The 25418-nt window shown below is 39.2% G+C and overlaps 1 protein-coding gene and 1 pseudogene across 1 annotated transcript in view; one reads left to right on the top strand and one right to left on the bottom strand.

The window, feature by feature from the left end:
* LOC122478401 (ankyrin repeat domain-containing protein 26-like) overlaps nt 1–16444 on the bottom strand; it is a 48053-nt gene extending 31609 nt beyond the window's left edge. The window contains exons 1-8 of the mRNA XM_043572039.1: nt 16152–16444; nt 14126–14321; nt 13757–13894; nt 11432–11578; nt 7420–7490; nt 6996–7089; nt 2469–2539; nt 2044–2137 (exon numbers count right to left, since the gene is read on the bottom strand). Coding sequence (XP_043427974.1) covers nt 2044–2137; nt 2469–2539; nt 6996–7089; nt 7420–7490; nt 11432–11578; nt 13757–13894; nt 14126–14321; nt 16152–16444 — 1104 coding nt within the window. The remainder of the gene's footprint in view (nt 1–2043; nt 2138–2468; nt 2540–6995; nt 7090–7419; nt 7491–11431; nt 11579–13756; nt 13895–14125; nt 14322–16151) is intronic.
* Nucleotides 16445–20617: 4173 nt separating this feature from the next.
* On the top strand, nt 20618–23587 carry LOC122478398 (annotated as a pseudogene).
* Nucleotides 23588–25418: the final 1831 nt, after the last annotated feature.

Genomic DNA, 25418 nt, shown 5'->3' with positions numbered 1-25418 from the left:
GACAGATACCATATGGTTTCACTCTTATGTGGATCCCGAGAAACTTAACAGGAACCCATGGGGGAGGGGAAGGAAAAAAAAAAGAGGTTAGAGTGCGAGAGAGCCAAAGCATAAGAGACTGTTAAAAACTGAGAACAAACTGAGGGTTGATGGGGGGTGGGAGGGAGGAGAGGGTGGGTGATGGGTATTGAGGAGGGCACCTTTTGGGATGAGCACTGGGTGTTGTATGGAAACCAATTTGTCGATAAATTTCATATAAAAAATCATTACTTGACATGGAGTACCTTTGTAGACAGCTAATCGTGTACATTTTATTTGGACTCTTTTCGGTGTTACTTTGAGTGTGTTTTTCTTATTGAGTCTTAGGGAGCACCCTTACCCTTAGGATGCTGACCAGCATACTTTGTCTCGCTTTTCCTTATAACACGACATTTATCACAAGGGCTGGATGATCACTGGTTTGCCTTTGTTTCCTTTTGAGTAATTTCTTCGTCCATAGAGATTTCAACTTACGGAAGTCTTCTGAAGTTCCTTTCAGACCCATACTTGACTATATTGTTAGGAAGGTTAAGTTGGCTAGAGCTACCTCTTCTTCCCAATCCAGATTCTTCACCTCAAAATTGTGTGCATCAAATATCTTCACCCAGGTAGCCCCTGGTTTGGGGATTCAGGAGATAAGGACCTTCTAGAGAAGTCAGAGCTATGGACTCAGTTGCCTGAAAGCTATCTAAGTTTTTGTTTCACAGGGAACACTTTAAAGTGGCAGGTAATTTCATGCCATAACCCTAATTCCTTTCTATAGAGATGTACAGAAAATCCCTCGTTATTCTTTAATAAGCTTCATCAGTTTCGGATATCCTTACAGATTTTAGTTTTTGAGACATTAATGATTTCTTTAGGACACAGTAGCAGGACAATGCCTAGCACCCTCATTCATAGGAGACTGATCAACCGAGTATCATATTACTCGCATGAAAAGTTCCCTATTACAATGTGACTCATTAATAAGACGTATAGAAAAGAAAGTAGTTTTCAATGTCCCTTTAGTCATAAAAAAGACCAGTCAACAGAATATTCTAGTTCCCCTGACGGGTATAGCTGCCTAATGAAACTTGCATGTATATTATATAGCTTTTGTGACTGACAGAAACGAGTTGGTCAGTGTATCTACCTCATTGCTCCCACTTAGGATGTACAATGAGAATCCTACAGAGGGTGAGAGTGGGATGACATTCACTGTTCCACTTGAAAACAGTTGTGGTTTCACTACATAAATTAGAATCTTGAATGGCACATTAGTCTTTTCTGAAATTGAATTCTGAAATCTCTGAAAGGCTGATTAACTCAAGTGAATGGAAAAAAAATGAGTTTCTGAACTTTCAATGGTAGGAGCACTATGTTACTAGGTAAGGCCCTGACAGAGCAGCCATTTCTCCTTTTTCACTGGCATTTCTTTTCCCTTACAAAATCCAACAAAGAAAAAAGGCTATTCTTTGGGAAGGACGTTTGCATAATGACCTGCTAGTCATTGTTGATGAAGAGAATAAGTTGCAAATTTGTAATTATAAATTACAACAGATCATCATTAAAAGAACTCTTTCTGAAACTCTCACTGAAGGGTTGGGTTTACAACAGAAAGTCAGAATGCCAGATGAAATGATCACTCAAAGACTGGGGACGTTTGAAACACGCTGAAAAATAGTAGCAGGGACTCACACATCTGTATGACAATGTTCACAGCACCTTTATATACAATAGCCAAAAGGAGGACTAAACCAAATGCTCACTGTGGTATATACAAAATGTTGCTCTTCTTAGATTCTCACAATATTTTTATTTAAATCTCACTACAAACATCATTACTTTATGAATTCAATCAACTTCATCTACATAGAAGAATTACATCACTAGTAGCAAGCAGAAACAATATCAACCAAATATTTTGATCAGTGAAAATTTCCATATGATCCAAAACATTCTTATGTACTACTACTAGTGACATAAGGATTCCTTTTCAGGACAATCATTAAGAGATCGACTTACCAAACTTGCCTTTAGCAAGTTGCTCTGAAGATCTTGAATTTGGGCCGCTTGATGTTTGATGGTTGCTTCTTGCCTGGCATTTTTAACCTTTAGCCTAAAATGCAGATCTTAAGATAATTATTCTCACACATAATTTTAAAACTGTATCGTGTAATTTCTGAACAAGTTGAGGGTATTACAGAAATTCTTAAAATTGTATCAAGAGGATGATTTGGCAATTGTGCCAATTTTCTCATTGTGTTTTGTGGTAATGGTGCAAAATTGAGAGATAAGATGCCAAAATTTTGCATTTCAAAATAGCTCAAAGCTGGAATTTGTATCCAGCTTAACAATGATATACTCGCATAACTAATACATTTCTCATAGTACACTCCTTATCTGCTTTATAAATAAACAAGTTATTTTCTGTGAGGTTTAAATTATACTTTAGCATATGATCTTTAATCTTCTCAGCGTATCTTTCGGCCTCTGCATGTCGTTCCTGTGCTTCTTGTAACTAAAATAAAGAAAAAATAATACTTTTAAATACTGTCAATCTAGTTGAACACCATCACCTGTTTCTGTAACTAAATGTTTGTTTTGTTTTGTTTTGTTTTGTTATTTTATACTTGAAAGAGAGACAGAGAAGGAGAGAGCACACACAAGTGGGAAGGGAGTCAGAGGGAGAGACAGAGAAAAAGGTAAGCAGGCTGCAAGCTCAGGGTGAAGCCTGATGTGGGGCTCGGTCTCATGACCGGTCTCATGATGTGGGGTTTGGGATCATGACCTGAGTGGAAATTAAGAGTCAGGACGCTCAACCAACTAAGCCGCCTAAGCACCCCTGTAACTAAAATCTTATTGGACCCAGCCACACTCTCCTCTACATGCTGAATGATGGCTACTTTTAGGTCATAACAAAAGAGTTCAGCTTCTACAACAGAGACTATGGCCTACAAAGCCGAAAACATTTCAATACTGGTACAGAATAGTTTACCAATCTTACTCTCCTACAAAAACATAACATTGTTAATGGTTTTAAATTATATATGATGAGATAAAAATACAAATGTATCTACTGGTCAAATGGAGGAAATATAGGAAATTACCTTATGGTAAACATTTCTGTTTTCATATTCCAAGCACCATATCAACTATGATTTTCAACATTCACATAGGTGAATGACATTGCTGTTCTCGTGATTATGAAACTGAACATGCTGTTTTCAGTGACAACGAGATATTTCATGGAAGAGTTTGACAAGCAGTATCCTAGTAGGAGCCAGAAAGCCTGGGTCTGAATTCCCAATTCTGCTGGTTATGAGCTGTATGACCTTAAGCACAGTACCTAAAACTTCCGTGTCTCAGTCTCTAAATCTGTAAGACGAAAGTAATAACAGCACCTACTGGGGTACCTGGGTGGCTCAGTCGGGTCAGCGTCTGGCTCTTGATTTCTGCTCAGGACATGATCTCAGGGTCACGTGATTGAGCCCCACATCCAGCTCTGCGTGGATAGCGAGGAGCCTGCTTGGCATTCTCTCTCTCTCTCTCTCTCTCTCTCTCTCTCTCTCTCTCTCTCTCTCTCCCTACCTCCTCTTCCCACAATCTCTCTCTGTCTCTCTCTCTGTCTCTCTCTGTCTCTCTCTCTCTCTCTCAAAATAAAGAATCTTATAAAAGTGATCTGAAAAATAAATAATAATAGGATCTACCTCACTGGGATCTTGGGAATATAAAATTAGGAAATAATACGTGAACAACTTAGAAGGGTACGTGGCACATAGTCAGCTCTAAGTGTATGCATTTAGCATGATTACTGTTGCTGTATTTTGCGTTCCAATACAATGAGATAGTTAAGGCAGGTGGCATGCCAATACAAGTGGTCCCCTATACAAATTATACTGAAGTCATTCTTCATACCACCGCAAGTGGCAGCAAATGGGGAGCATGAGGCCCAGAATCTCTCCTCAGTACTTCACACAACTTTTGCCAATGCCACTAGCAAACGGTACTTTTTTTTCCCCCCCGCTTATAATACTTTTAACTAACTCCCTCTCTATACTACTCAGTGGACAATACTCACGGACTACGGTACAAATAGCACCTCTTACATTGAGCAATAGATGCTTTACATGACCATCAGAGGCAAGGGAAAGCCACTGACATGGAGATAATGGAGTCTTGCTAAACCAAAGTTCCTCAATCATTTCATGCCCACACTGTTTACATTAGGCTGCTTTAGCAGGTACTCTGATGAGGAGATTAAGGCTTTGTGGTAACAACATATCAGAAAAGCTTGCCCCAGAGCTTTGCAGTTGGTAAAGTGCTACACATCTGTAAATCACAGCACCAGCTGCATTAAGGAAGAAAGATTTCAATTTCTCCTTTTCTATTAACCATTTGCTTAACTTTTGAAGCTTTGTCCATCTATCACGCTGCTTCTCCCCTTGCAGTGGACTTGAACATTCTTTAATGTATCGTCTCATCCACAGATTCAAGGTTTGTTCACTTATTTCCTTCTTTTACACTAAAATCTAACTTTCACTCCTATCATTCCACTAAGACATTTTGAGGGTCATCAAGAACCTCTTTTTTGTTTTTTAATTTTATTAAGGTCTCTATCCTGCTTCACTTTTCAGCAGCAGCTGAGAAAAATGACCATGCCCTCCCTCTGCTCTTTTAGCCACACCTTATTTCTGAAGGACGGCAACCCCTGACATTAAGTCCTTGCCCCTTGCTATCTGTGTTTTGAATTGCTCTTAAGGCTTCAAAACCAGATTCGCTAATTCACATTTCCAGCTTTGGCCCTTTTACCTAGGCCATGTGTACTTTTCGCTCTTCCATCTAGGTGCTCACAGACAACATCTCAACCGCGCACTCAAAAATCATTACTTTCCTAGCAGTGCTATTGCTGGCTCATAAAGACAGATACCATATAGTTTCACTCTTATGTGGATCCTGAGAAACTTAACAGGAACCCATGGGGGAGGGGAAGGAAAAAAAAAGAGGTTAGAGTGCGAGAGAGCCAAAGCATAAGAGACTGTTAAAAACTGAGAACAAACTGAGGGTTGATGGGGGGTGGGAGGGAGGAGAGGGTGGGTGATGGGTATTGAGGAGGGCACCTTTTGGGATGAGCACTGGGTGTTGTATGGAAACCAATTTGTCGATAAATTTCATATAAAAAATCATTACTTGACATGGAGTACCTTTGTAGACAGCTAATCGTGTACATTTTATTTGGACTCTTTTCGGTGTTACTTTGAGTGTGTTTTTCTTATTGAGTCTTAGGGAGCACCCTTACCCTTAGGATGCTGACCAGCATACTTTGTCTCGCTTTTCCTTATAACACGACATTTATCACAAGGGCTGGATGATCACTGGTTTGCCTTTGTTTCCTTTTGAGTAATTTCTTCGTCCATAGAGATTTCAACTTACGGAAGTCTTCTGAAGTTCCTTTCAGACCCATACTTGACTATATTGTTAGGAAGGTTAAGTTGGCTAGAGCTACCTCTTCTTCCCAATCCAGATTCTTCACCTCAAAATTGTGTGCATCAAATATCTTCACCCAGGTAGCCCCTGGTTTGGGGATTCAGGAGATAAGGACCTTCTAGAGAAGTCAGAGCTATGGACTCAGTTGCCTGAAAGCTATCTAAGTTTTTGTTTCACAGGGAACACTTTAAAGTGGCAGGTAATTTCATGCCATAACCCTAATTCCTTTCTATAGAGATGTACAGAAAATCCCTCGTTATTCTTTAATAAGCTTCATCAGTTTCGAATATCCTTACAGATTTTAGTTTTTGAGACCTTAATGATTTCTTTAGGACACAGTAGCAGGACAATGCCTAGCACCCTCATTCATAGGAGACTGATCAACCGAGTATCATGTTACTCGCATGAAAAGTTCCTTGTTACCATGTGACTCATTTATAAGACGTCTAGAAGAGGAAATAATTTTCAATGTCTCTTCAGCCACAAAAAGGACCAGTCAACAGAATATTCTAGTTCCCCTGACGGGTATAGCTGCCTAATGAAACTTGCATGTATATTATATAACTTTTGTGACTGACAGAAACGAGTTGATCAGTGTATCTACCTCATTGCTCCCGCTTAGGATTTACAATGAGAATCCTACAAAGGAGGGTGAGAGTGGGATGACATTCACTGTTCTGCTTGGAAAACAGTTGGGGTTTCACTACATATGAATAAATGAGAATCCTGAATGGCACATTAGTCTTTTCTGAGATTGAATTGTGAAATCTCCGAAAGTCTGATTAACTCACGTGAATGGAAAAAAAAAAAATGAGTCTGAACTTGCAATGGTAGGAGTACTATGTTACTAGGTAATTCTCTGACAGAGAAACCATTTCTCCTTTTTCACTGGCATTTCTTTTCCTTTACAAAATCCAACAAGGAGAAAAGTCCATTCCTTTGAGAAGGACATTTGCATAATGATCTGCCAGTCATTGTTAATGAAGAGAATAAATTGCAAACTTGTAATTACAAATTACAACAAATCATCATTAAAATAAACCGTTCTCAAACTCTCACTGAAGGGATGAGATTACAAGAGAATTCAGAATTCAAGATCAAATGATCACTCAAAGATTGGGGACGTTTGAAACACGCTGAAAAATAGTAGCAGGGAGTCTCACACATCTGTATGCCAACGTACACAGCAGCATTATTAACAGTAGCCAAAGGTGGACTACAATGCTCAATGTGGTATATATAAAATGTTGCTTTTTTTAGATTCTCACAAATTTTTTTAATGAAAATCTCACTACAAACATCATTACTTTATGAATTCAATCAACTTCATCTATATAGAAGAATTACATCACTAGTAGCAAGTAGGAACAATATCAACCAAACCTTTGCAACAGTGAGATTTTCCATGGGATCCAAAACATTCTTATGTACTACTACTAGTGAAATACGGATTCCTTTTCAGTAGGACAGACATTAAGAGATCGACTTACCAAACTTGTCTTTATCATGTTGTTCTCAAGATCTTGAATCTGGGCCGCTTGATGTTTGATGGTTGCTTCTTGTGTGGCATTTTTAACCTGTAGCCTAAAATGCAGATCTTAAGATAATTATTCTCACACATAAATTTAAAACAACATCACATACTTTCCGAACAAATGAGGGTATTACAGAAATCCTTAAAATTTTGTCAAGAGGAAGATTTGGGAATTGTACCATTTTTCTCATCGTGTTTTGTGGATAAGGTGCAAAATTCAGAGATAATATACCACAATTCTGCATTTAAAAATAGCTCAAAGCTGGAATTTGTATCCAGCTTAACAATGATATACTGGCATAACTAATACATTTCCCATACTACACTGTTTATCTGCTTTATAAATAAACAAGTTATTTTCTGTGAGGTTTCAATTATACTTTTGCACATGATCTTTCATCTCCTCAGCACATCTTACGGCCTCTCCATGTCGTTCCTGTTCTTCTTGCAACTAAAATAGAGAAAAAATAATTTTAACCACTGAAAATCCAGTAGAAAACCATCATCTGTTTCTTTAACTAAATTTTTTTTTACTTGAGAGAGAGACAGAGAGAGAGAGAGAGAGCATGCAGAAGTGGGGAAGAGAGACAGAGGGAGAGACAGAGAAAATTGTAAGCAGGCTGCTAGCTCAGGGCGAAGCCTGATGTGGGGCTCGGTCTCATGACCAGTCTCATGATGTGGGATTTGGGATCATGACCTGAGTGGAAATTAAGAGTCAGGACCTCAGCCAACTAACCCGCCCAAGCGCCGCTGTAAGTAAAATATTTTTGGAGCCAGCCACCCTCTCCTCTACATGCTGATTGATGGCTACTTTGAGATCATAACAAAAGAGTTCAGCTTCTACAACAGAGACTATGGCCTACAAAGATGAAATGTTTCAATACTCTTACAGAATAGTTTACCAACCTTACTCTCGTACAAAAACATAACATCGTTAATGTTTTTAAATTATATATGATCACATAAATGTACAAATATATCTATTCGTCAAATGGAGGATATATAGGAATTTACTTTATGGTAAACATTTCTATTTTCATGTTCCAAGCACCACATCAACTATGATTTTACATATTCACATAGGTGAATTACGTTCCTATTCTCGTGATTATGAAACTGAACACACTGTTTTCAGTGACAAGATATTTCATGGAAGAATTTGAGAAGCAATATCCTAGTAGGGGCCAGCATGCCTGGGTCTGATTTCCCAGTTCTTCTCATTATGAGCTGTATGATCTTGAGCACACTACCTAAAACTTCCGTCTCAATCTCTGCATCTGTAAAATGAAGGTAATAATAGCACCTACTGGGGCACCTGAGTGGCTCAGTCAGTTCAGTGTCTGGCTCTTGATTTCAGCTCAGGACATGATCACAGGGTCATGTAATTGAGCCCCACATCGAGCTCTGCATGGCCAGTGAGGAGCCTGCTTGGGATTCTCTCTCTCTCTCCCCCCCCCTTTTTCTCTCTTTCCCTTCATGCCCTTCCCCAAAATCTGTCTGTCTCTGTCTCTGTCTCTCTCTGTCTGTCTCTCTCTCTCTCAAAACAAAGGACTTTAAAAAAGTGATCTCAAAATAAATAATAATAGTATCTACCCCATTGGGATGTTTGGAAGATTACATTAGGAAATAATAGATGAACAACTTAGAAGGGTACGTGGCACATAGCTCTAAGTGTCTGCATGTAGCATGATTACTGTTGCTGTAGTTTGTGTTCCAATACAATGTGATAGTTTAGGCAGGTGGCCTGCCAATACAAGTTTTCCCCTATACAAATTATACTGAAGTTATTCTTCATTCCACCACAAGTGGTAGCAAATGGGGAGCATGAGGCCCAGAATATTTCCTCAGTACTTCAAACAACTTTGCCAATGCCACTAGCCAACAGTACTTTTTTCCACTTATAATCCTTTTAACTTACTTCCTCTCTATACCACTGAGTGGACGATGCTCACAGACTACGGTACAAATAGCCCTCCTTGACTGAGTAGTAGATCCTTTACATGACCATCAGAGGCAAGGGAAAGCCACTGACATGGAAATAAATGAGTCTTGTGAAACTAAAGTTCCTCATCATTTCATGTCCATACTCTTTACGTTAGGCTGCTTTAGCATGTACTCTGATGAAGAGATTAAGGGTTTGTGGTAAAAGCATATCAAAAAAGCTGTCCCTAGATATTTGCATTGGTAAAGTAATACAAATCTATAAGTCACAGTTCTGGCTGTGTAAGAAAGAAAGACAAATTTAGCATGCTTTTTCATAGTGAGAGGGAAAAAAAACCTAACATTTGATTGAACATTTCTCCTCTATTTGATTAAGTGCTTTCATTAATAGTTTTACTTATATAAGCGTGTGTGTGTGTGTGTGTGTGTGTGTGTGTGTGTCTATAGAGATATACACACATTTTTTAACGTTTATTTTTTGATACAGAGCACGAGACTGAGTGGCGCAGAACGTGCGGGACACAACAGATCTAATTAGGCTCTGCTGACAGCAGAAAGCCCGATGCAGGGCTCCATCTCAAGAACATGAAGATCATGACCTGAGCCAAAGGCAGACTCTGATCGGACTGGAGCCAGCCAGGCACCCCTCAATTTAGTATTTCATTTCTTAGCATACATTTAGAATAAAAGCTTTGCTATACCAATGTTTCCAAGAAGAGTTTATTGATACGGTAGAAAGTACTTAATTTTATCGGAAAAACTGTTAAGTTAAAGTATTTTCAATTTATACAAGGTTAAGTACCACCCGTATCAAATATTACTATCCCTTAAATGTATACTTAGGAAGACGAAATTACCTGTCATGAAAAAAATAAAAACAATGTCAAATAAAGGACTGAATTGTTCTGCACAGGCTAGATGACAAGTGTCAAGAGAGTTAAAGCTAATGGGAGTTAGAACAGTCAGAGAAAGTTCATTGGAAAGGAGACTGTGAGCCAAGTCTGAATAACATAGGTTTACTCAAGAGGAACAGAAACTAAAAAGACAGTAAGGACAGCATGTGTAACGGCTGAGACATGGTGAAATCAACCCAATTAACTCAGAGGATAAAATCTGATGGCAGAGACATTTAAAATGGGTGTCCACACAAGAACTACATAAATGTTCATAAGCAGCAGTATTAATAGGCAAGAAGTGGACACAACCCAAAGGTCCATCAACTGATGAATGAACAAGGGCCTTAACCCACAATGGAGTACTGTTGACAATAGAAACAAATGAAGCACTGATATAAGCTGTAACCGACACAGATGAACCCAGAAAACATTAAGTAAAGGTAGCTAGTCCCAAAGTACCACACGTTGTGTGACTCCATTTATATGAAATATTCACAAGAGGCAACTCCATTGAGAGACCAAGTAGTAGACTGGTGGTTGCCTGAGGCTGGGGGCAACGGGTAAGGGTTTCCTTTCAGGGTGACAAAAACATTCTACTTGATGGCAGTGATGGCTGCACGAGTGTACACAGAGACAGTGAACTGTGCGTGGCAAATGGGTGACTTTTATGGTATGTGTTTTGTACCTCAAAATAGCTTTAAAAAAAACCCAATGGCAGGACACAGAGAATGTTCTTAATTCTCGCTTTTGGGTGCCCATACTATACATGATCTGAATATTTCCGTGCTTTGACAATATGTCTAAAAGGCAAAGAAAATGAAGGAAATGCCAAAGTTCAAGTGGTTTGTTAAGTGATCTTTCTGTACAAGTCATCCTGAAATCAATATGCATTCTTCTCAAAAGTGAAGATGAGAACTAAGACAATTATCTGAAACATCCCATTAAACATTATCTTCTGATTTGATCCAGCTTGCCTCATCATGGTAATAGAGATATCATTAAAAAACATTGTTTAGTAGGGGACAAAAGTCTCTTGGGACACCTGGGTGGCTACGTCAGTTAAGCGTCCAATTCTTGCTTTCAGCTCAGGTCATGATCTCATGGTTCATAGAGACTGAGCCTCACACTGGCTCTACACGGACAGCATGGAGCCTGCTTGGGATTCTCTCTCTCTCCTCTCTCTGCCCCTCCCCTGGTAACACGCATGCACACACTCTCTCTCACTCTTTTTCTCTCAAAATAAATAAATAAAATGTCAAAAAAAATTTAAATTAAACAAAGAACGAAAAAAGTCTCTCAATTTCTGTGAGGAAGGATACAAAAGCCTCAACTTTCCTAAGAGTAAGTATTATAAGAAAACAATGTATAACACAAATAGGAGAAGGAGAGGCAGAAGTTGACGAAATAAATGTATTGTAAAGGGACTGAAATCATAATAAATTAATTATAATGAAAATACCAAAGAATGCGGTCCATGGAAATTGGTATCCTAAAACACTTTATATCATTTAACGAGCTATAAGTTAGGTGGTAACAGGTTACATTTACTACATACCTGACTTGTGATTTGAGCTAATTTCTTCTTGAGATCCCGTGTTTCATCTTCCAGACGAAGATATGACGTAACCTCTGGGGAAGCCTCTGACATAGACTTTTTCTTCAGAGTATCAGCCAGTTCTTGTTGAAGTTGTCTCGCAACTACCTAATAAGACATTTCTGTTACTGATTTTCTAAATCATCTTATTATTAAATTATGTTAATAATAGACAACTCTCACATACGTACTTTGAGAAATATCAACACATACATCAATTCACCGTCTTTTTGTAACACATACACATTCCTGTTCACTGAATTCAGTTAGAGACACAAAAGGTGTTATCTCCCTGCCTAGTTCTGATATTTTATGGTGTCTCTTTCCAGTCTTAGCACGACAATTTCATCCTGCAACAGGTGGTTTTTATGCAACCGATCTTGTGTTTTCTCATGATTATCAGAAAGCTAAGTAAAACCAAGCACATTTTCAGATAGCACTCAATAAAATGGCAGTATCATGATTTTCTTTGAAATGAAAGTATAATCTGTGTTTAAACAATGAAAAGGTTGCAGGGGGTGCCAGTGTGGTTCAGTTGGCTGAGTGTCTGACTCTTGATTTTGGCTCAGGGAATGATCTCACATTCTGTGGGTTCAAGCCTGGCATCAGGCTCTGTGCTGACAGTCAGGATCCTGCTCAGGATTCTCGCACTCCCTCTCCCTGCCCCTCCCCTTCTTGCATTCTCTCTCTCTCTCTAACGAATAAAGAAACATGAAAAGAAAGAAAGAAAGAAAGAAAGAAAGAAAGAAAGAAAGAAAGAAAGAAAAGAAAAGAGGAAGGAAGGAAGGAAGGAAGGAAGGAAGGAAGGAAGGAAGGAAGATTATAGTAAGTGAATATCCAACTGGAAAAAAATAACGTTGGCTCCAAATCTCAAATTTTAGACAAGCATAAGTTCCCAAAAGTTCAGAACTTGAACTGAAGATAATGAAGGCATGAAAGTAAAAAAGAATTTGTGAGAAAAGTGTTCAGAATCTCAGAATTGGAAAAGCCTTTCTCTGATTTACAACAAACCAGAAGGCCTAAAATAAAAGATTAATAAATCTGACTATACTTAAAAATTGAGTTTACAGTAGATATCGAACACAGCGACCCCACAGTAAAATCCTTAGCTCTGCATATACTCGGACAGATTAAATTTCCTAAAATTCTTCTTTCCTGAGAATATTTCATAGATATCTACTTTGCTACCATTTCTATAGTCAGTTATAAGAATTATATCTATTGGTAACTGAAAAATCTAGGCACTGTACTATAATAGAAACACTTCTACATACATCAATGAACTCATTTGGTTATCACAATTCTAGAATGGAGAGATTAAAACGGTGAGCTGCAGGACTCTCCCCAGGTCTTCTCACTCCACAACTAGTGCTCTTGCACCAACCACTGCCACTTCTCTAGTGTAAATACACAAGTACGAAAGAAGTCTTGTATTTCAAAATACTCATAGGAAATAAGGGGAAATTTATACATCTCTTAGAAAACCATGAGATGATTTACTGCTGCAACAACTTGCATTTCCTTTCATGTTGAAAACAGTAATAAATATAAAAGAGGGGAAATACACTCAGCTATTTTATTAGGAATAAAATACCTATCAATAAATTATCATTAAGTATATACCACAGCATACCATTGTTATCAAAAGTTCCTTGTAATGAAACAGGATGCTACTTGAAGCAAAAGTGTTACTTTTCTCAAAAGTAGGAGACTTGATACCGAAAATATGATCAGTGAACTGGCTACACTTGTCCTCCTGTCCATTAGCGGAAGTGTTCACCTAAACTATTAATATATCAAGGCAGTGAAGTAACTGTTCAAAACTAAAACACATGTTGCTAGTAGCAATTGTTTTGAGATTAGGGAAAGCTCATCAATTCCTACAGAAAGTAATAAAAGCCTCTCCTTTGGACGAGGACATTATGAATGTCACTAGTTGTTGCAGACAGTGCATTTAATCAAGAATATTATTGTATCCAGTGAAGCAAAAATGCCACCGTCCCCCATGACCCTCCACAAAATATATGTGCTTTTAAAATCCTCTATAGTTTCCATGATGAACAGAGTTCAGTTTCATATGTACATACACATATATATATATATATATATATATATACACACATATATATACACATATACACACACATATGTATATATATATATATATATATATATATACACACACACACACACACACACACACGGAGAAAAAAGTAATAATAACTAAAAAATAGAATGTATACAAATACATACACACATGTACTTCAAAATAACTAAAGAAGATACCTTAGAATTAGTTTTCTTATGAGCCATTTCTAGCTCCTTTTGCTTGCAAAAGAGATTGTTTAGACTTCCATCTTGTAAGACTCTGGCCTTCTGTTCTGGAGAAAGTTGCCACTGAGTGTCACTGCGCTCTTCTACAACCTGGAGACACATTTCATTATGATTCTGGTCTCATACCGTTAAAAAAAGAAGGTCAAAAGCTGAAGAGGAGAACTTTAAAAAAAATGTTCAAAAGAACATGATCCCATGTTTTAATTTATTTTAAACCTAAATAGTATATATTGAGTCAAAGGGATACTATAAAATATATATGTATAATATTACACTATGTAATATAGATGGAAATACAGTTTTTATCAAAAACTGATTTACCTGATTTTTTGTGGCCTTCAATTCCGTGTTTAGCATTCTAAGAGCGAGTTCAACTTGTTGTTTTGTTTCAACTTCTTTCTTATATTCGTCTTCTTTACTTCTTAACTTTTCCCTAATATTTTCATATAACATATCAGTATTTCTTCTTTCTTCTTCTTCTTCTTCTTCTTCTTCTTCTTCTTGTTTTAAGGTACATCTGCAATTACATGTGCTTCTTTTAAAATTTGTTTTGTTAGACATAAAAAGTTCATTTTATGATACGGTTCCACATAAGTTGGCTTATTATCCAAATGAAAAATTTCTATGGTCTCCAATTGTTTTCCTTGTAGGGCTCATGTTTTTAATTTGTCACTTCAATCTCTTCCAAACCATATATTATACAGTTGAAAAGAAGCCAGAAGAAAGCATTATGCAACTTCGTTAGTTTTAGTCAGTAATAACTCTGGTAGATGTTGTAGGAAAGGAAGTTTGAAATTATTCAGGAAAGTTAGAGTTGAAAATTACCCCCTTTCCCACAGGTATAATTATTCCTCCATAGGACAGATAATTCAGTTTCTCATTAAAAAGAGAAGTTGCTGTTTATAAGCAAGTTTATCAATTCACTGGAAATAAAATTTCCACTTGACGAAACCTTACAGGTACCTCCAAAAATGATGTGCAGTGAAAGAGAGCATCTGTGGATGTTGTTTACACAACATACGCGTGCAGATTACTGTCATCCAAGACTACGCTGACGAGTCTAATAGCTGTTGCCTATGCTTTTTGTTTCTTCTTCCACAACACTTGCAACTTACCTTGTTGATGATTACCTACTTTATGAATCACTTAAACATCCCTTCTAGAACAACACAGGATACGTATTAATTAAGTAAACAATAAAGAGTAATATGACCTTTCAGCATACACTTTTGAATTAATTTTATCTACCTATGACAGAGATGCTGAAAAAACTTCTCAGTAACCACTTTCCGTATTACTTTTCTTTAATGTTTATTCATTTTTGAGAGAGAAAGGGAGAGCCCATGCAAACAAAGGGGGGGCAGAGAGAGAGAGAGAGGGAGGCAGAAAATCCGAAGTGGGCTCTGCACTGACAACACACAGATCGATGTGGGGCTCGAACTCACGAACCCTGAGATCATGACCTGAGCCAAAGTCGGACGCTTGACTGACTGAGCCACCCAGGCGCCCCCATTTTACTTTGTTTAAATTTTTTATGGAGAGAGAGATGACTCAAGTGAGTGAGGGTGGAGAGAGGGAAAGAGAGACAGAATCCCACGAGGGGCAGACAGAGAGGGAGAGACAGAGTGAGAGAAGAGGAGCTCATCCGAAGCGGGGCTCGTGCTCAACCAAATCAGGGCTTGAGCCCACCCAAAGCAAGGCTCAAACTCACGAGATCATCACCTGAGCCGAAGCCAGATGCTTAACCAGCTGAGCCACCCAGGCACCCCCACTTTACCTTTTAACACCTGCATGTTAAGATGCAAATGGAATCAATTTTGGCGAATTTTAATGTCTTGAGAAAAATGACCATTTTATACTCTGTTGGTAGGTACAGAAAGTAATATAAACTTTCCTGAGAACAATTTAAAAATATGGATCAAAGACCTTTTTAAAAATTTTTATACTTTAACCAGATTACATTATATTGAAGAATTGACTCCAAGCAAGTAACCAGACATGTAGAAACAGATTTATATAAAAGACATCCCTGAGAGCATTAATTAAAATACAGAGAGATGAAAAACAAGCAGAATTCAATCTCTTAAATAATGATGTTTCTTGGACAATGGTGGACTTTCATATGGCCATTAAAATTGTGATTTGGAATATACATTAACGTATTAGAAGTATTCACTGTTAGGAACTTGCTGTGTTATTGCCAAGAATCGCACACCTCACAACACTAAACAAGTATTCTTTCCAGGAAAATCCCATAAGGTAAGTCAGCAATTACAAAACTGCCCCTACACATCTGTAGTATAAAAGGAAACAGTTGAAATATTTCCTTAAAGCCAAGATGCTGTACCTCAAACTGCAGAATTCACGTTCCCATTCCACTTTTTGATGTTCTAACCGTGATATCATGTCTTTGGCTTCCTGTAGCTCGTTTTGTAGTGCACTAACCATTTTGTCCATTTTTGTCATTTTTCCCATAAGAAGTTTACAGTGCTTTTTGTTAAGTTTCCTTAATTTCTCATAGGAAACACGTATATCTTGGATTTTCAAGAAGCCAGCATAATCTGCATCAGAGAAGAAACAGAAATAAAATAGATGAGTACTTTTTGCATATACAGGCCTGTGCATCTTCAATTCACTCATTGACACATTGAGTAAATATATACCTTCAATGGAAGATGTTATACTCAGCTCTACAGATGCAATAGAGAAGACCCCTGGCTCTCGATTAGCTTAAAGTCTAGTGAAGGAGAAAGACAACTCAAATGGTAATTCTAAATTCAGATAGTTCCTATTAGAAGACAGAGTTCTGTGATCATAACTTGATCTAGATTGGGCCCAAGGAAGATAGATGTCCCTGAGGAAGAGATAACTATACTGAGGAATGAAGGATGAGCAGGAGACAATTAAGCAAAGGAGGAAGACAAGCACTCTCGACAGTCTAGAGCATGTGCCGAAGTTCCACTGTAATCTGCTTCTGGCCAAGATGGGGTAACACGTACTGATTGATCTTCCTACCTGAAGCAAGCAAAAACAAAACAGACAAAATACAATTTTAACATGATTTTCAAGACACAGAACTTCAGACAATGAAGGACAATGATCCCTGAAAACAAAACACGTTAGCCTAACATGTATGCCCAAGCTCACTGCCTTGAGAGAGTTTTCAGGCTACATCACAGGAGACATAAATTATTTAAGTAGATTTCACCAGACTCCTTGAGTCGTGGTGGCAAAACTGAGAGTCTGGTGAAGGCAAGGCAGATAGAGACGACAGGTCAGCATCCAGGAGAGGAGAAAGCAGGACACAGAAAGAACCCTGGGCATCTGCACAGGGTCCCCTTTGGCTATTCAGCAGAGTAACAACCAGTGCATACATGGAAGGAAGTCATCAAGGGAAAAAAATCTGAAGAGTAGAGGAAACACTGCCTGGTGCTCCCACAGCACGAGGGACAGTATCTATTCACATTAGCTAAGATAGAAAAACTCATAATTTGTCTTAGGCTGATCACAACTCTGGATTCCTCCAATAATTTGTAAGAGCAAGACTAAAGGATCCAACTGTTTGTAAGTAACTTAACTATATCTCCAAACAAAGCATGAAAAGATAACTAGAGGCATGGCAGCTATTGTTTTAAAAACCAAATAGTACTTACAGAGATGTAAATTATGTTAGCCATGAACAATACGATGGGTAGGAATAAACACATATTAGACATCACAAAACAAAAGACTGAAGTTTAACATTGGAAACCTGGGAGAAAACTTCAACTGGGAAATATACAATTGCCCAAAGAGGCAGGGGAAAGGGACAGGAAAAAAATATGGCCCAAATCTTCCTACACCTCATGAAAACTATAATCCCACTGACCCAGGAAGGATATGTCTAGGAAAGAAGAAATGGAAGCCAACTCTTGTGATTTGCCTAAACTCTATACGATGTGGTATAACATTACTGGAAGGGAGACTGTGATGCTGAAGCCATAGACTATAAACCCTAACCAACCACTAAAGCAGCAAAATTGAAAAGTTCTAGCTAGGAAGCCTAAATAAATAAGTGAAAAAATGAATACATGAATAAATGAATACATGAATAAATAAATAAATAAATGGATAAAACTGAATCATAAAAATTACTCCATTAAAAGAAAGCGGAAAAAGAAGAGAACGGGAACAAGGAGCAGATAGGACAAATGCAAATCAAACAGCATGATGACATATTCAAATCAACTATCTCAAAAATCACAGTAAATGGCCATTTGTAGCAACGTGGAAGGAACTGGAGAGTGTGATGCTAAGTGAAATAAGCCATACAGGGGCGCCTGGGTGGCGCAGTCGGTTAAGCATCCGACTTCAGCCAGGTCACGATCTCGCGGTCCGTGAGTTCGAGCCCCGCGTCGGGCTCTGGGCTGATGGCTCAGAGCCTGGAGCCTGTTTCCGATTCTGTGTCTCCCTCTCTCTCTGCCCCTCCCCTGTTCATGCTCTGTCTCTCTCTGTCCCCCAAAAAATAAATAAACGTTGAAAAAATATATAAAAAAAAAAAGAAGAAAGAAGCCATACAGAGAAAGACAGATACCATATGTTTTCAGTCTTATGTGGATCCTGAGAAACTTAACAGAAACCCATGGGGGAGGGGAAGGAAAAAAGAAAAAAAGAGGTTAGAGTGGGAGAGAGCCCAAGCATAAGTGACTCTTAAAAACTGAGAACAAACTGAGGGTTAATGGGGGGGTGGGAGGGAGGGGAGGGTGGGTGATGGGTATTGAGGAGGGCACTTTTTGGGATGAGCACTGGGTGTTCTATGGAAACCAATTTGACAATAAATTTCATATATTGAAAAAAAAATCACAGTAAATGAAAACGGTCTAAAAGCCTCAACTAAAACGCAGACTGTCAGAATGGATAAAAAAGGAAGACTCAACTATATGCCACCTATACAAAATGCACTTTAAATGTCAAGACAGAAATTTGTTCGAAAGACAGGAATATGATATACCACACTAACACTTGACCAAAGAAGGCTGAGCTAGAGTGGCTATATGAATAGCAGACAAAACAGTTTCAAGCAAAATATATATATATATATATATATATATATATATATATATATTACCAGCAATAAACAACAGGTCATTATATAATCATAAAAAGGTCAATTAAGAGCAATCTTAAATGTTCATGTATCTGTTAATAGCTTCAAAGTACATGAAGCAAAATTGATAGAACTGAAAAGAGAAATAGGCAAATTCAAAATTATAGTCTGATATTTCAACACGCTCAACATCAGCAAGGGCATAGTAGACTTGGCCGCCACTATTCTTCTCAAGGATCTATGGAACACTTACCAAAAAAGACTATGTTCTGGGTCAAAAATAAATCTTAATAAAAGGAAGAAGTCAAGAGGCCTGAAGTCATAATAGTGTGTTCCCTGCCACAAAGCAATCAAATCAGAAATCAAGCACAAAAATATCTCTGGAAAATACTCAACTATTTGTGAACTACAGAACACATCGAAATATCTCCTGGGTCAAAGAAGTAATGAAAAAAGAAAAAAAATTAGAAAGGATTCTGAACTGAATGAAAATGAAAACATAGTAGAATTTGTAGAGTTCTGCTTTAGTAGCACTCACATGAAGACTGATAGCACTGAATGTATACATTAAAAAAGAAGAGGGAAGTGCGGTGCTCCTTGCTGCCTTTGTGGCTCCTCCCCCAGCTTCCCAAGGCACCCTGCCCTGCCCCGCCCCACCCTGGCAGTGGATGGAGAGCAGGTGCTTTGTTCACAGAGCACAGCAGGCACTTGGGTGGGTGGGGGCGGGTTCCGCCAATGCCGGGAATTGAAGGTGGGGGAGTAGCCGTAGGAGGAGACCCCCCTAGACTGAGGTGGGCATGGGCCGGGCCCCGGGTTCTGCTGGAGTGAGAGGTGGCGGCGGTGGCACAGGCATGGTCCTTCTGGAAGGGAGAGCCCAATGCCTCTGCACCTGTCTCCCCTCCCTTCCTCTCCGCCCCTGCCATGGGTTTTGTGTTCTAGCTCCCCATCTTTTTCTCACTACCTACATCATCACCCTTCTTCCGACTTCGCTTCCCAGCTTCTTGTGACCCTTTCTCTCACTTAAGCCTCAGTTACTCAGGCTCTTTTCACCCTAGTCTTGCCGGAGACTTCATATGCCAGCAGTCTCTCTCATGGGATGTCCCCATCCTTCCCTCTCCCCACATCCTATTCTGGGCTGATGGCAACCAGAAATCCTTCCTATTGCGTTTACCGGCAGTTTCCACCTGGCCCTGAAGCTTGGTGCAGATCAAGTCCACCACACCCACGCTGAGAAGGACCCCTAGGAGAACCACTTTTCCCATGGTGGTATTGGACAAGGTGTTCTCGATTTTCCTCTGGTTGCTTATTTTAGTCTGAATATTTGTTACTCTCCACCGCTATACTTTAAAAACGTATGTTTTGGTTGCATGACAAGGAGTTAGAAATGAGCCAGAGACCATTCGCAGGTAAGGAGAAGATTTAGACATTTAGGATTCAAGGAAGAAAGGAGAAACAGAATGTTAAGAAGGTTAGATTCCTTGGGGCGCCTGGGTGGCGCAGTCGGTTAAGCGTCCGACTTCAGCCAGGTCACGATCTCGCGGTCCGTGAGTTCGAGCCCCGCGTCGGGCTCTGGGCTGATGGCTCAGAGCCTGGAGCCTGTTTCTGATTCTGTGTCTCCCTCTCTCTCTGCCCCTCCCCCGTTCATGCTCTGTCTCTCTCTGTCCCAAAAATAAATAAAAACGTTGAAAAAAAAAATTTTTTTTTTAAAAAAAAAAAAAAAAAGAAGGTTAGATTCCTGAAAGTATTTTTATATCTTTTGTGATCTGAGGAAGTGGAGATTACTGAGCCTACACAGATTGACATTTTGGGAGAAAATTTCATGGTGCTTGATTTGCTCTTGGAGTAACGTGAACACAAGTTCTCAAACCTGCATATTCTCTCAGTTGGAACCAGCTGTATATCTGAATGTTCACTTTCATCAGAACTTGTATCAGAGAAAGAATGGGAGTCTGCTTCAACGAAAATGACTACCTCCGGGACCTGAAAAGAGTCATTCTGTTTCCTAATAGTGTATATGGCCATTTTCGTGGGAACAGATCAGCATTTTTACAGTTTACTTGGAGTATCCAGGACTGCAAACAGTAGAGAGATAAGACAAGCTTTCACGAAGTTGGCATTGAAGCTACATCCTGATAAAAAACAAAAAAAAAACAAAAAACCAAAACGAATAACCCAGGGCACCTGGGTGGCTCAGTCAGTTGAGCGTCCAACTTCCGCTCGCTCGGGTCATGATCTCACAGGTCGTGGGTTAGAGCCCTGCGTCGGGCTCTGTGCTGATGGCTCGGAGCCAGGGGCCTGCTTTGGACTCTGTGTCTCCCACTCTCTCTGCCACTAACCCACTTGCATTCCGTCTCTGTCTCTCTTAATAGGAAATAAACACTAAATAAATAAATAAATAAATAAATAAATAAATGAATGAATGAATGAATAAATAAATAACCAACCAACCAACCAAATGTATAATCCTAATGTACAGAGTGATTTTCAAAGATAAATAGAGCATATGAAGTACTCAAAGATGAAGATCTGTGGGAAAAGTATGACAAATACGGAGAAAAGGGACTTGCAGATGATCCAGAAGGTGGCCCGTATGAAAGCTGGGATTATGATCGTTATGATTTTGGTATTTGTGATGATGATCTTGAAAGCATGACATTGAATAGAAGAGAAGTGGATGCTGCTGTTCATTCTGGAGAACTGTGGTTTGTGAACTTTTACTCCCCAGGATGGTCACACTGCCATGAATTAGCTCCCACATGGAGAGACTGTGTTAAAGAAGTAGATGGATTACTTTGAATTGGTGCTGTTAACTGTGGTGATGATAGAATGTTTTGCTGAATGAAAGGAGTCAACGGATCTCCCAGCCTCTTCCTTTTTAGGTCTGGAATGGCCACAGTGAAATATCACGGGGACAGATCAAAGGAACGTTTGGTGAGTTCGCCATGCAGCACGTTAGAAACCCAGTGATGGAATTATGGACAGGAAATTGTGTTCACTCCATAGAAACTGCTTTTGCTGCTGGTATTGGCCAGCTGATCACTTTTTGTTGCAAAGGAGGAGATTGTTTAACTTCATAGACACGACTCAGGCTCAGGGGCATGTTGGATGGTCTGGTTAATGTAGGATGGATGGACTGTGCCACCCAGGACAAACTTTGTAAAAGTCTGGATATTATCACAAGTACTACTGCCTATTTTCCTCTGGTGCCCCATTAAATAACAGAGAGAAAAGCAGCGTTTTGTTCCTTAATTCATTGGATGCTCGAGAAATAGATTTGGAAATCATGCATAGTCTTCCAGATTTTGAGCTACTTTTGGCAAATACACTAACGGATCGATTGGCTCATCATCGGTGGCTCTTATTGTTTAGTTTCGGAAAACATGAAAATCCAAATGATCCTGAGTTGAGGGAACTAAAAACTCTACTCAAAAGTGAACAATTCAAGTTGGCAAGGCTGACTATCCCTCTGCACCAGACATCTGTAGTAATCTCTCTGTATTTCAGCCATGTCTAGCAGTATTTAAAGGACAAGGAACCAAAGAATATGAAATTCATCATGGAAAGAAGATTCTATATGATATACTAGCCTTTGCCAAAGAAAGTGGTAATTCTCATGTTGCCACACTTGGACCTCAAAATGTTCCTGCCGATGACAGGAACCGTGGCTTGTTGATTTGTTTGTGCCATGGTGTCCACCATGTCAAGCTTTATTGCCAGAGTTACCAAAAGCATCAAAGCATCTGCGTGGTCAGCTTTAGTTTGGTACACTAGATGGTACGGTTCACGAGAGACCCTGTAACACGTATAACATTTAGGCGGATCCAACAACAGTTGTATACAACCAATCCGAGGTTCATGAATAAGAAGGACATCACTCTGCTGAACAACAGATCTTGGAATTCATAGAGGATCTTAGGAACCTTCAGCGACCTCCCTGACACCCACCACTTTCAATGAACTAGCTAAACAAAGAAACCAGGATGAAGTCTGGATGGTTGACTTCTACTCCCATGGTGTCATCCATGTCAAGTCCTAATGCCAGAATGGAAAAGAATGGCCCGGACACTAACTGGACAGTTACTGCGGGCAGTATAGACTGCCAAAAGTATCATTCTTTTTGTGCCCAAGAAAATGTTCAGAGATACCCTGAGATAAGATTCCCTCCCCCAAAACCAACTAAAGCTTTTCAGTATCACAGTTACAATGGCTAGAAGAGAGATTTGGGGCACGGGATTTCGACCTCAAGCATCCACAAATCTAATGACTCAGACTTTCGATGAAAAAGTTATACAAGGGAAAAATCACCGGGTGATTGAATTCTATGCTCCTTGGTGTGGACCTTGCCAAAATTTTGCTCCAGAGTTTAAGCTCTTGGCTAAGACGATGAAAGGAAAAGTGAAAGCTGGAAAAATAGGCTGTCAGGCTTTGGCTCAGACATGCCAGAAAGCTGGCATCAGAGCCTATCCAACTGTTAAATGTTATCCCTATGAAAAAGCAAAGAGAAACATTTGGGGAGAGCAAATAGATGCCAGAGATGCAAAAGCAATCGCTGCCTTACTAAATGAAAAATTGAAAAATCTCCACACTCATGGAGAGAGAGATGAGGATGAAGTTTAATGATGTGAAGATGAAGAAAAAAGAGAAAAGGAATTCTAACCCATGACATCAGAGGAACATCTTTGTAGGATGTTGCTACATTCTGGGTCACAATAAAGGAACGTTATCACGGAATTGTAATTGCACCATCTGAATTCTGTATAACATTGGTATAATTGAAGGGTCTGCAAGCTTTTTCTGTAAAAGGCCAAACTGTAAATATTTTAACCTTTGTAGACCATATACTTTTGTCACATAGTACTTTGTTTTTGCTTTGTTTACAACCCTTTAAAAAATCTAAAACTTTTCTTAGCTCAGGGCCATACAAAAACAAGCCAAGCCACATTCAGTCCATGGGCCATAGATTGGAAATGATACTAAAACTGCCTGGCTCAAACAGGAGCCTGCTTTGTCATGTACATACATGTCTAGGGTCTATTCCTTAAAAGTTTTGTGGCTGGCCTGAAACGAAATAACTTGGTATTTAGTTACCTGTCTTAAAAATTGTGTGAAATGGATTGTGGCCATAGTTTCATTAAAAAAAAACACACACACACACACACACACACACACACACACACACACAGAATGTGGCAAGCAGATACCTTATTTTCATGGTGTATTATAGTGAAGAGATTTTCTTCTTTTTTCTTTCTAAAGGTTGAAGAACTGATTTTAATTTTTCACAATTGAGAAAAATTTTGGTAAAATAATGCCAATAGATTTCTATAGCATCTAGAAGGAAAAGAAGAAGCAGCAGCAGCAGGGAGAGGATGAGGAGGAGGAAGAGGAGGAAAGAGGAGGAGGAAGAGGAGGTAAGGAGGAGACAGAGAGAGAAAGGGAGAAGAAGAAGAAGAAGAAGAAGAAGAAGAAGAAGAAGAAGAAGACGAAGAAGAAGAAGGAGGAGGAGAAGGAGGAGGAGGAGGAGGAGGGGGGAAAGAAGAGGAGCAGCAGAAGAGGAGGAGGAGGAAAGAGGAGGAGGAAGAGGACAGAGGAGGAGGAGGAGGAAGAAGAGGAAGAGGAGGGAAGGAGGAGAGGGAGATGGAGAGGGAAAGGGAGAAGACGATGAAGAAGAAGAAGAAGAAGAAGAGAAGAAGAGTAGGAGGAGGAGGAAAGAGGAAAGGGAAGTGGAGAGAAGGAGGAGAGGGAGAGGGAGACAGAGCGGGAAAGGAGAAGAAGAAGAAGAAGAAGAAGAAGAAGAAGAAGAAGAAGAAGAAGAAAAAGAAAAAGAAGAAGAGGAGGAGGAGGGGGGGAGAACGAAGAAGGAGAGGAGGAAGATGAGAGGAAAAAGAGGAAGAAGAGGAAGAAGGGGATGAGTAAGAAGAAAGGTCTGAAATCTATGCCATTGGGTTTCATCTTTTGAAACTAGAAAACGAAAACAAATTAAACCCAAACCAAGCAGAAGAAAGGAACTCAAAGACAAAAATCACATGAAAGAAAGCAGAAAAACAATAGAGAATAATCAGTGAAACCAAATGCTTTCCGGAGGTGAAAAAAAGGGATCAATTTCTACCAAGACTGATCCCAAAATGAAGAGAAACAAGGGAAGTATTAACAATATATCAGAAATTAGTAAATGTAGCATTACTGGAGATTCACAGATACTAAAAAAGGAACAAAGTAATATTATGAACTTTATATAATTAATTTGACAACTCAGATGCAGTGGGTAAATCCCATGAAAGACAGAAATTATCAAAGCTCAATCAAGAATAAGGGGTGCCTGGCTGGCTCAGTGGGTAAAGCTTGTGACTCTTGATCTCTAGATTGTGAGTTCAACCCCCACTTCGGGCTCTGTACTGACAGCTTGGAGCCTGGAGCCTGGTTCAGATTCTGTCTCCCTCTCTCTCCGCCCCTCCCCAACTCAGGCTCTGTCTCTCTCTCAAGGGTAAACATTACCAAAAAAATTAAATTTAAGATATATTATTTACA

This window comes from Prionailurus bengalensis, unplaced genomic scaffold, assembly GCF_016509475.1.
Source record: "Prionailurus bengalensis isolate Pbe53 unplaced genomic scaffold, Fcat_Pben_1.1_paternal_pri Un_scaffold_58, whole genome shotgun sequence".
In the NCBI taxonomy this organism is placed as follows: domain Eukaryota; kingdom Metazoa; phylum Chordata; class Mammalia; order Carnivora; family Felidae; genus Prionailurus; species Prionailurus bengalensis.
The sequence above is the reverse complement of the archived record's forward strand: the minus strand, read 5'-3'. Positions and strand labels throughout refer to the sequence as shown.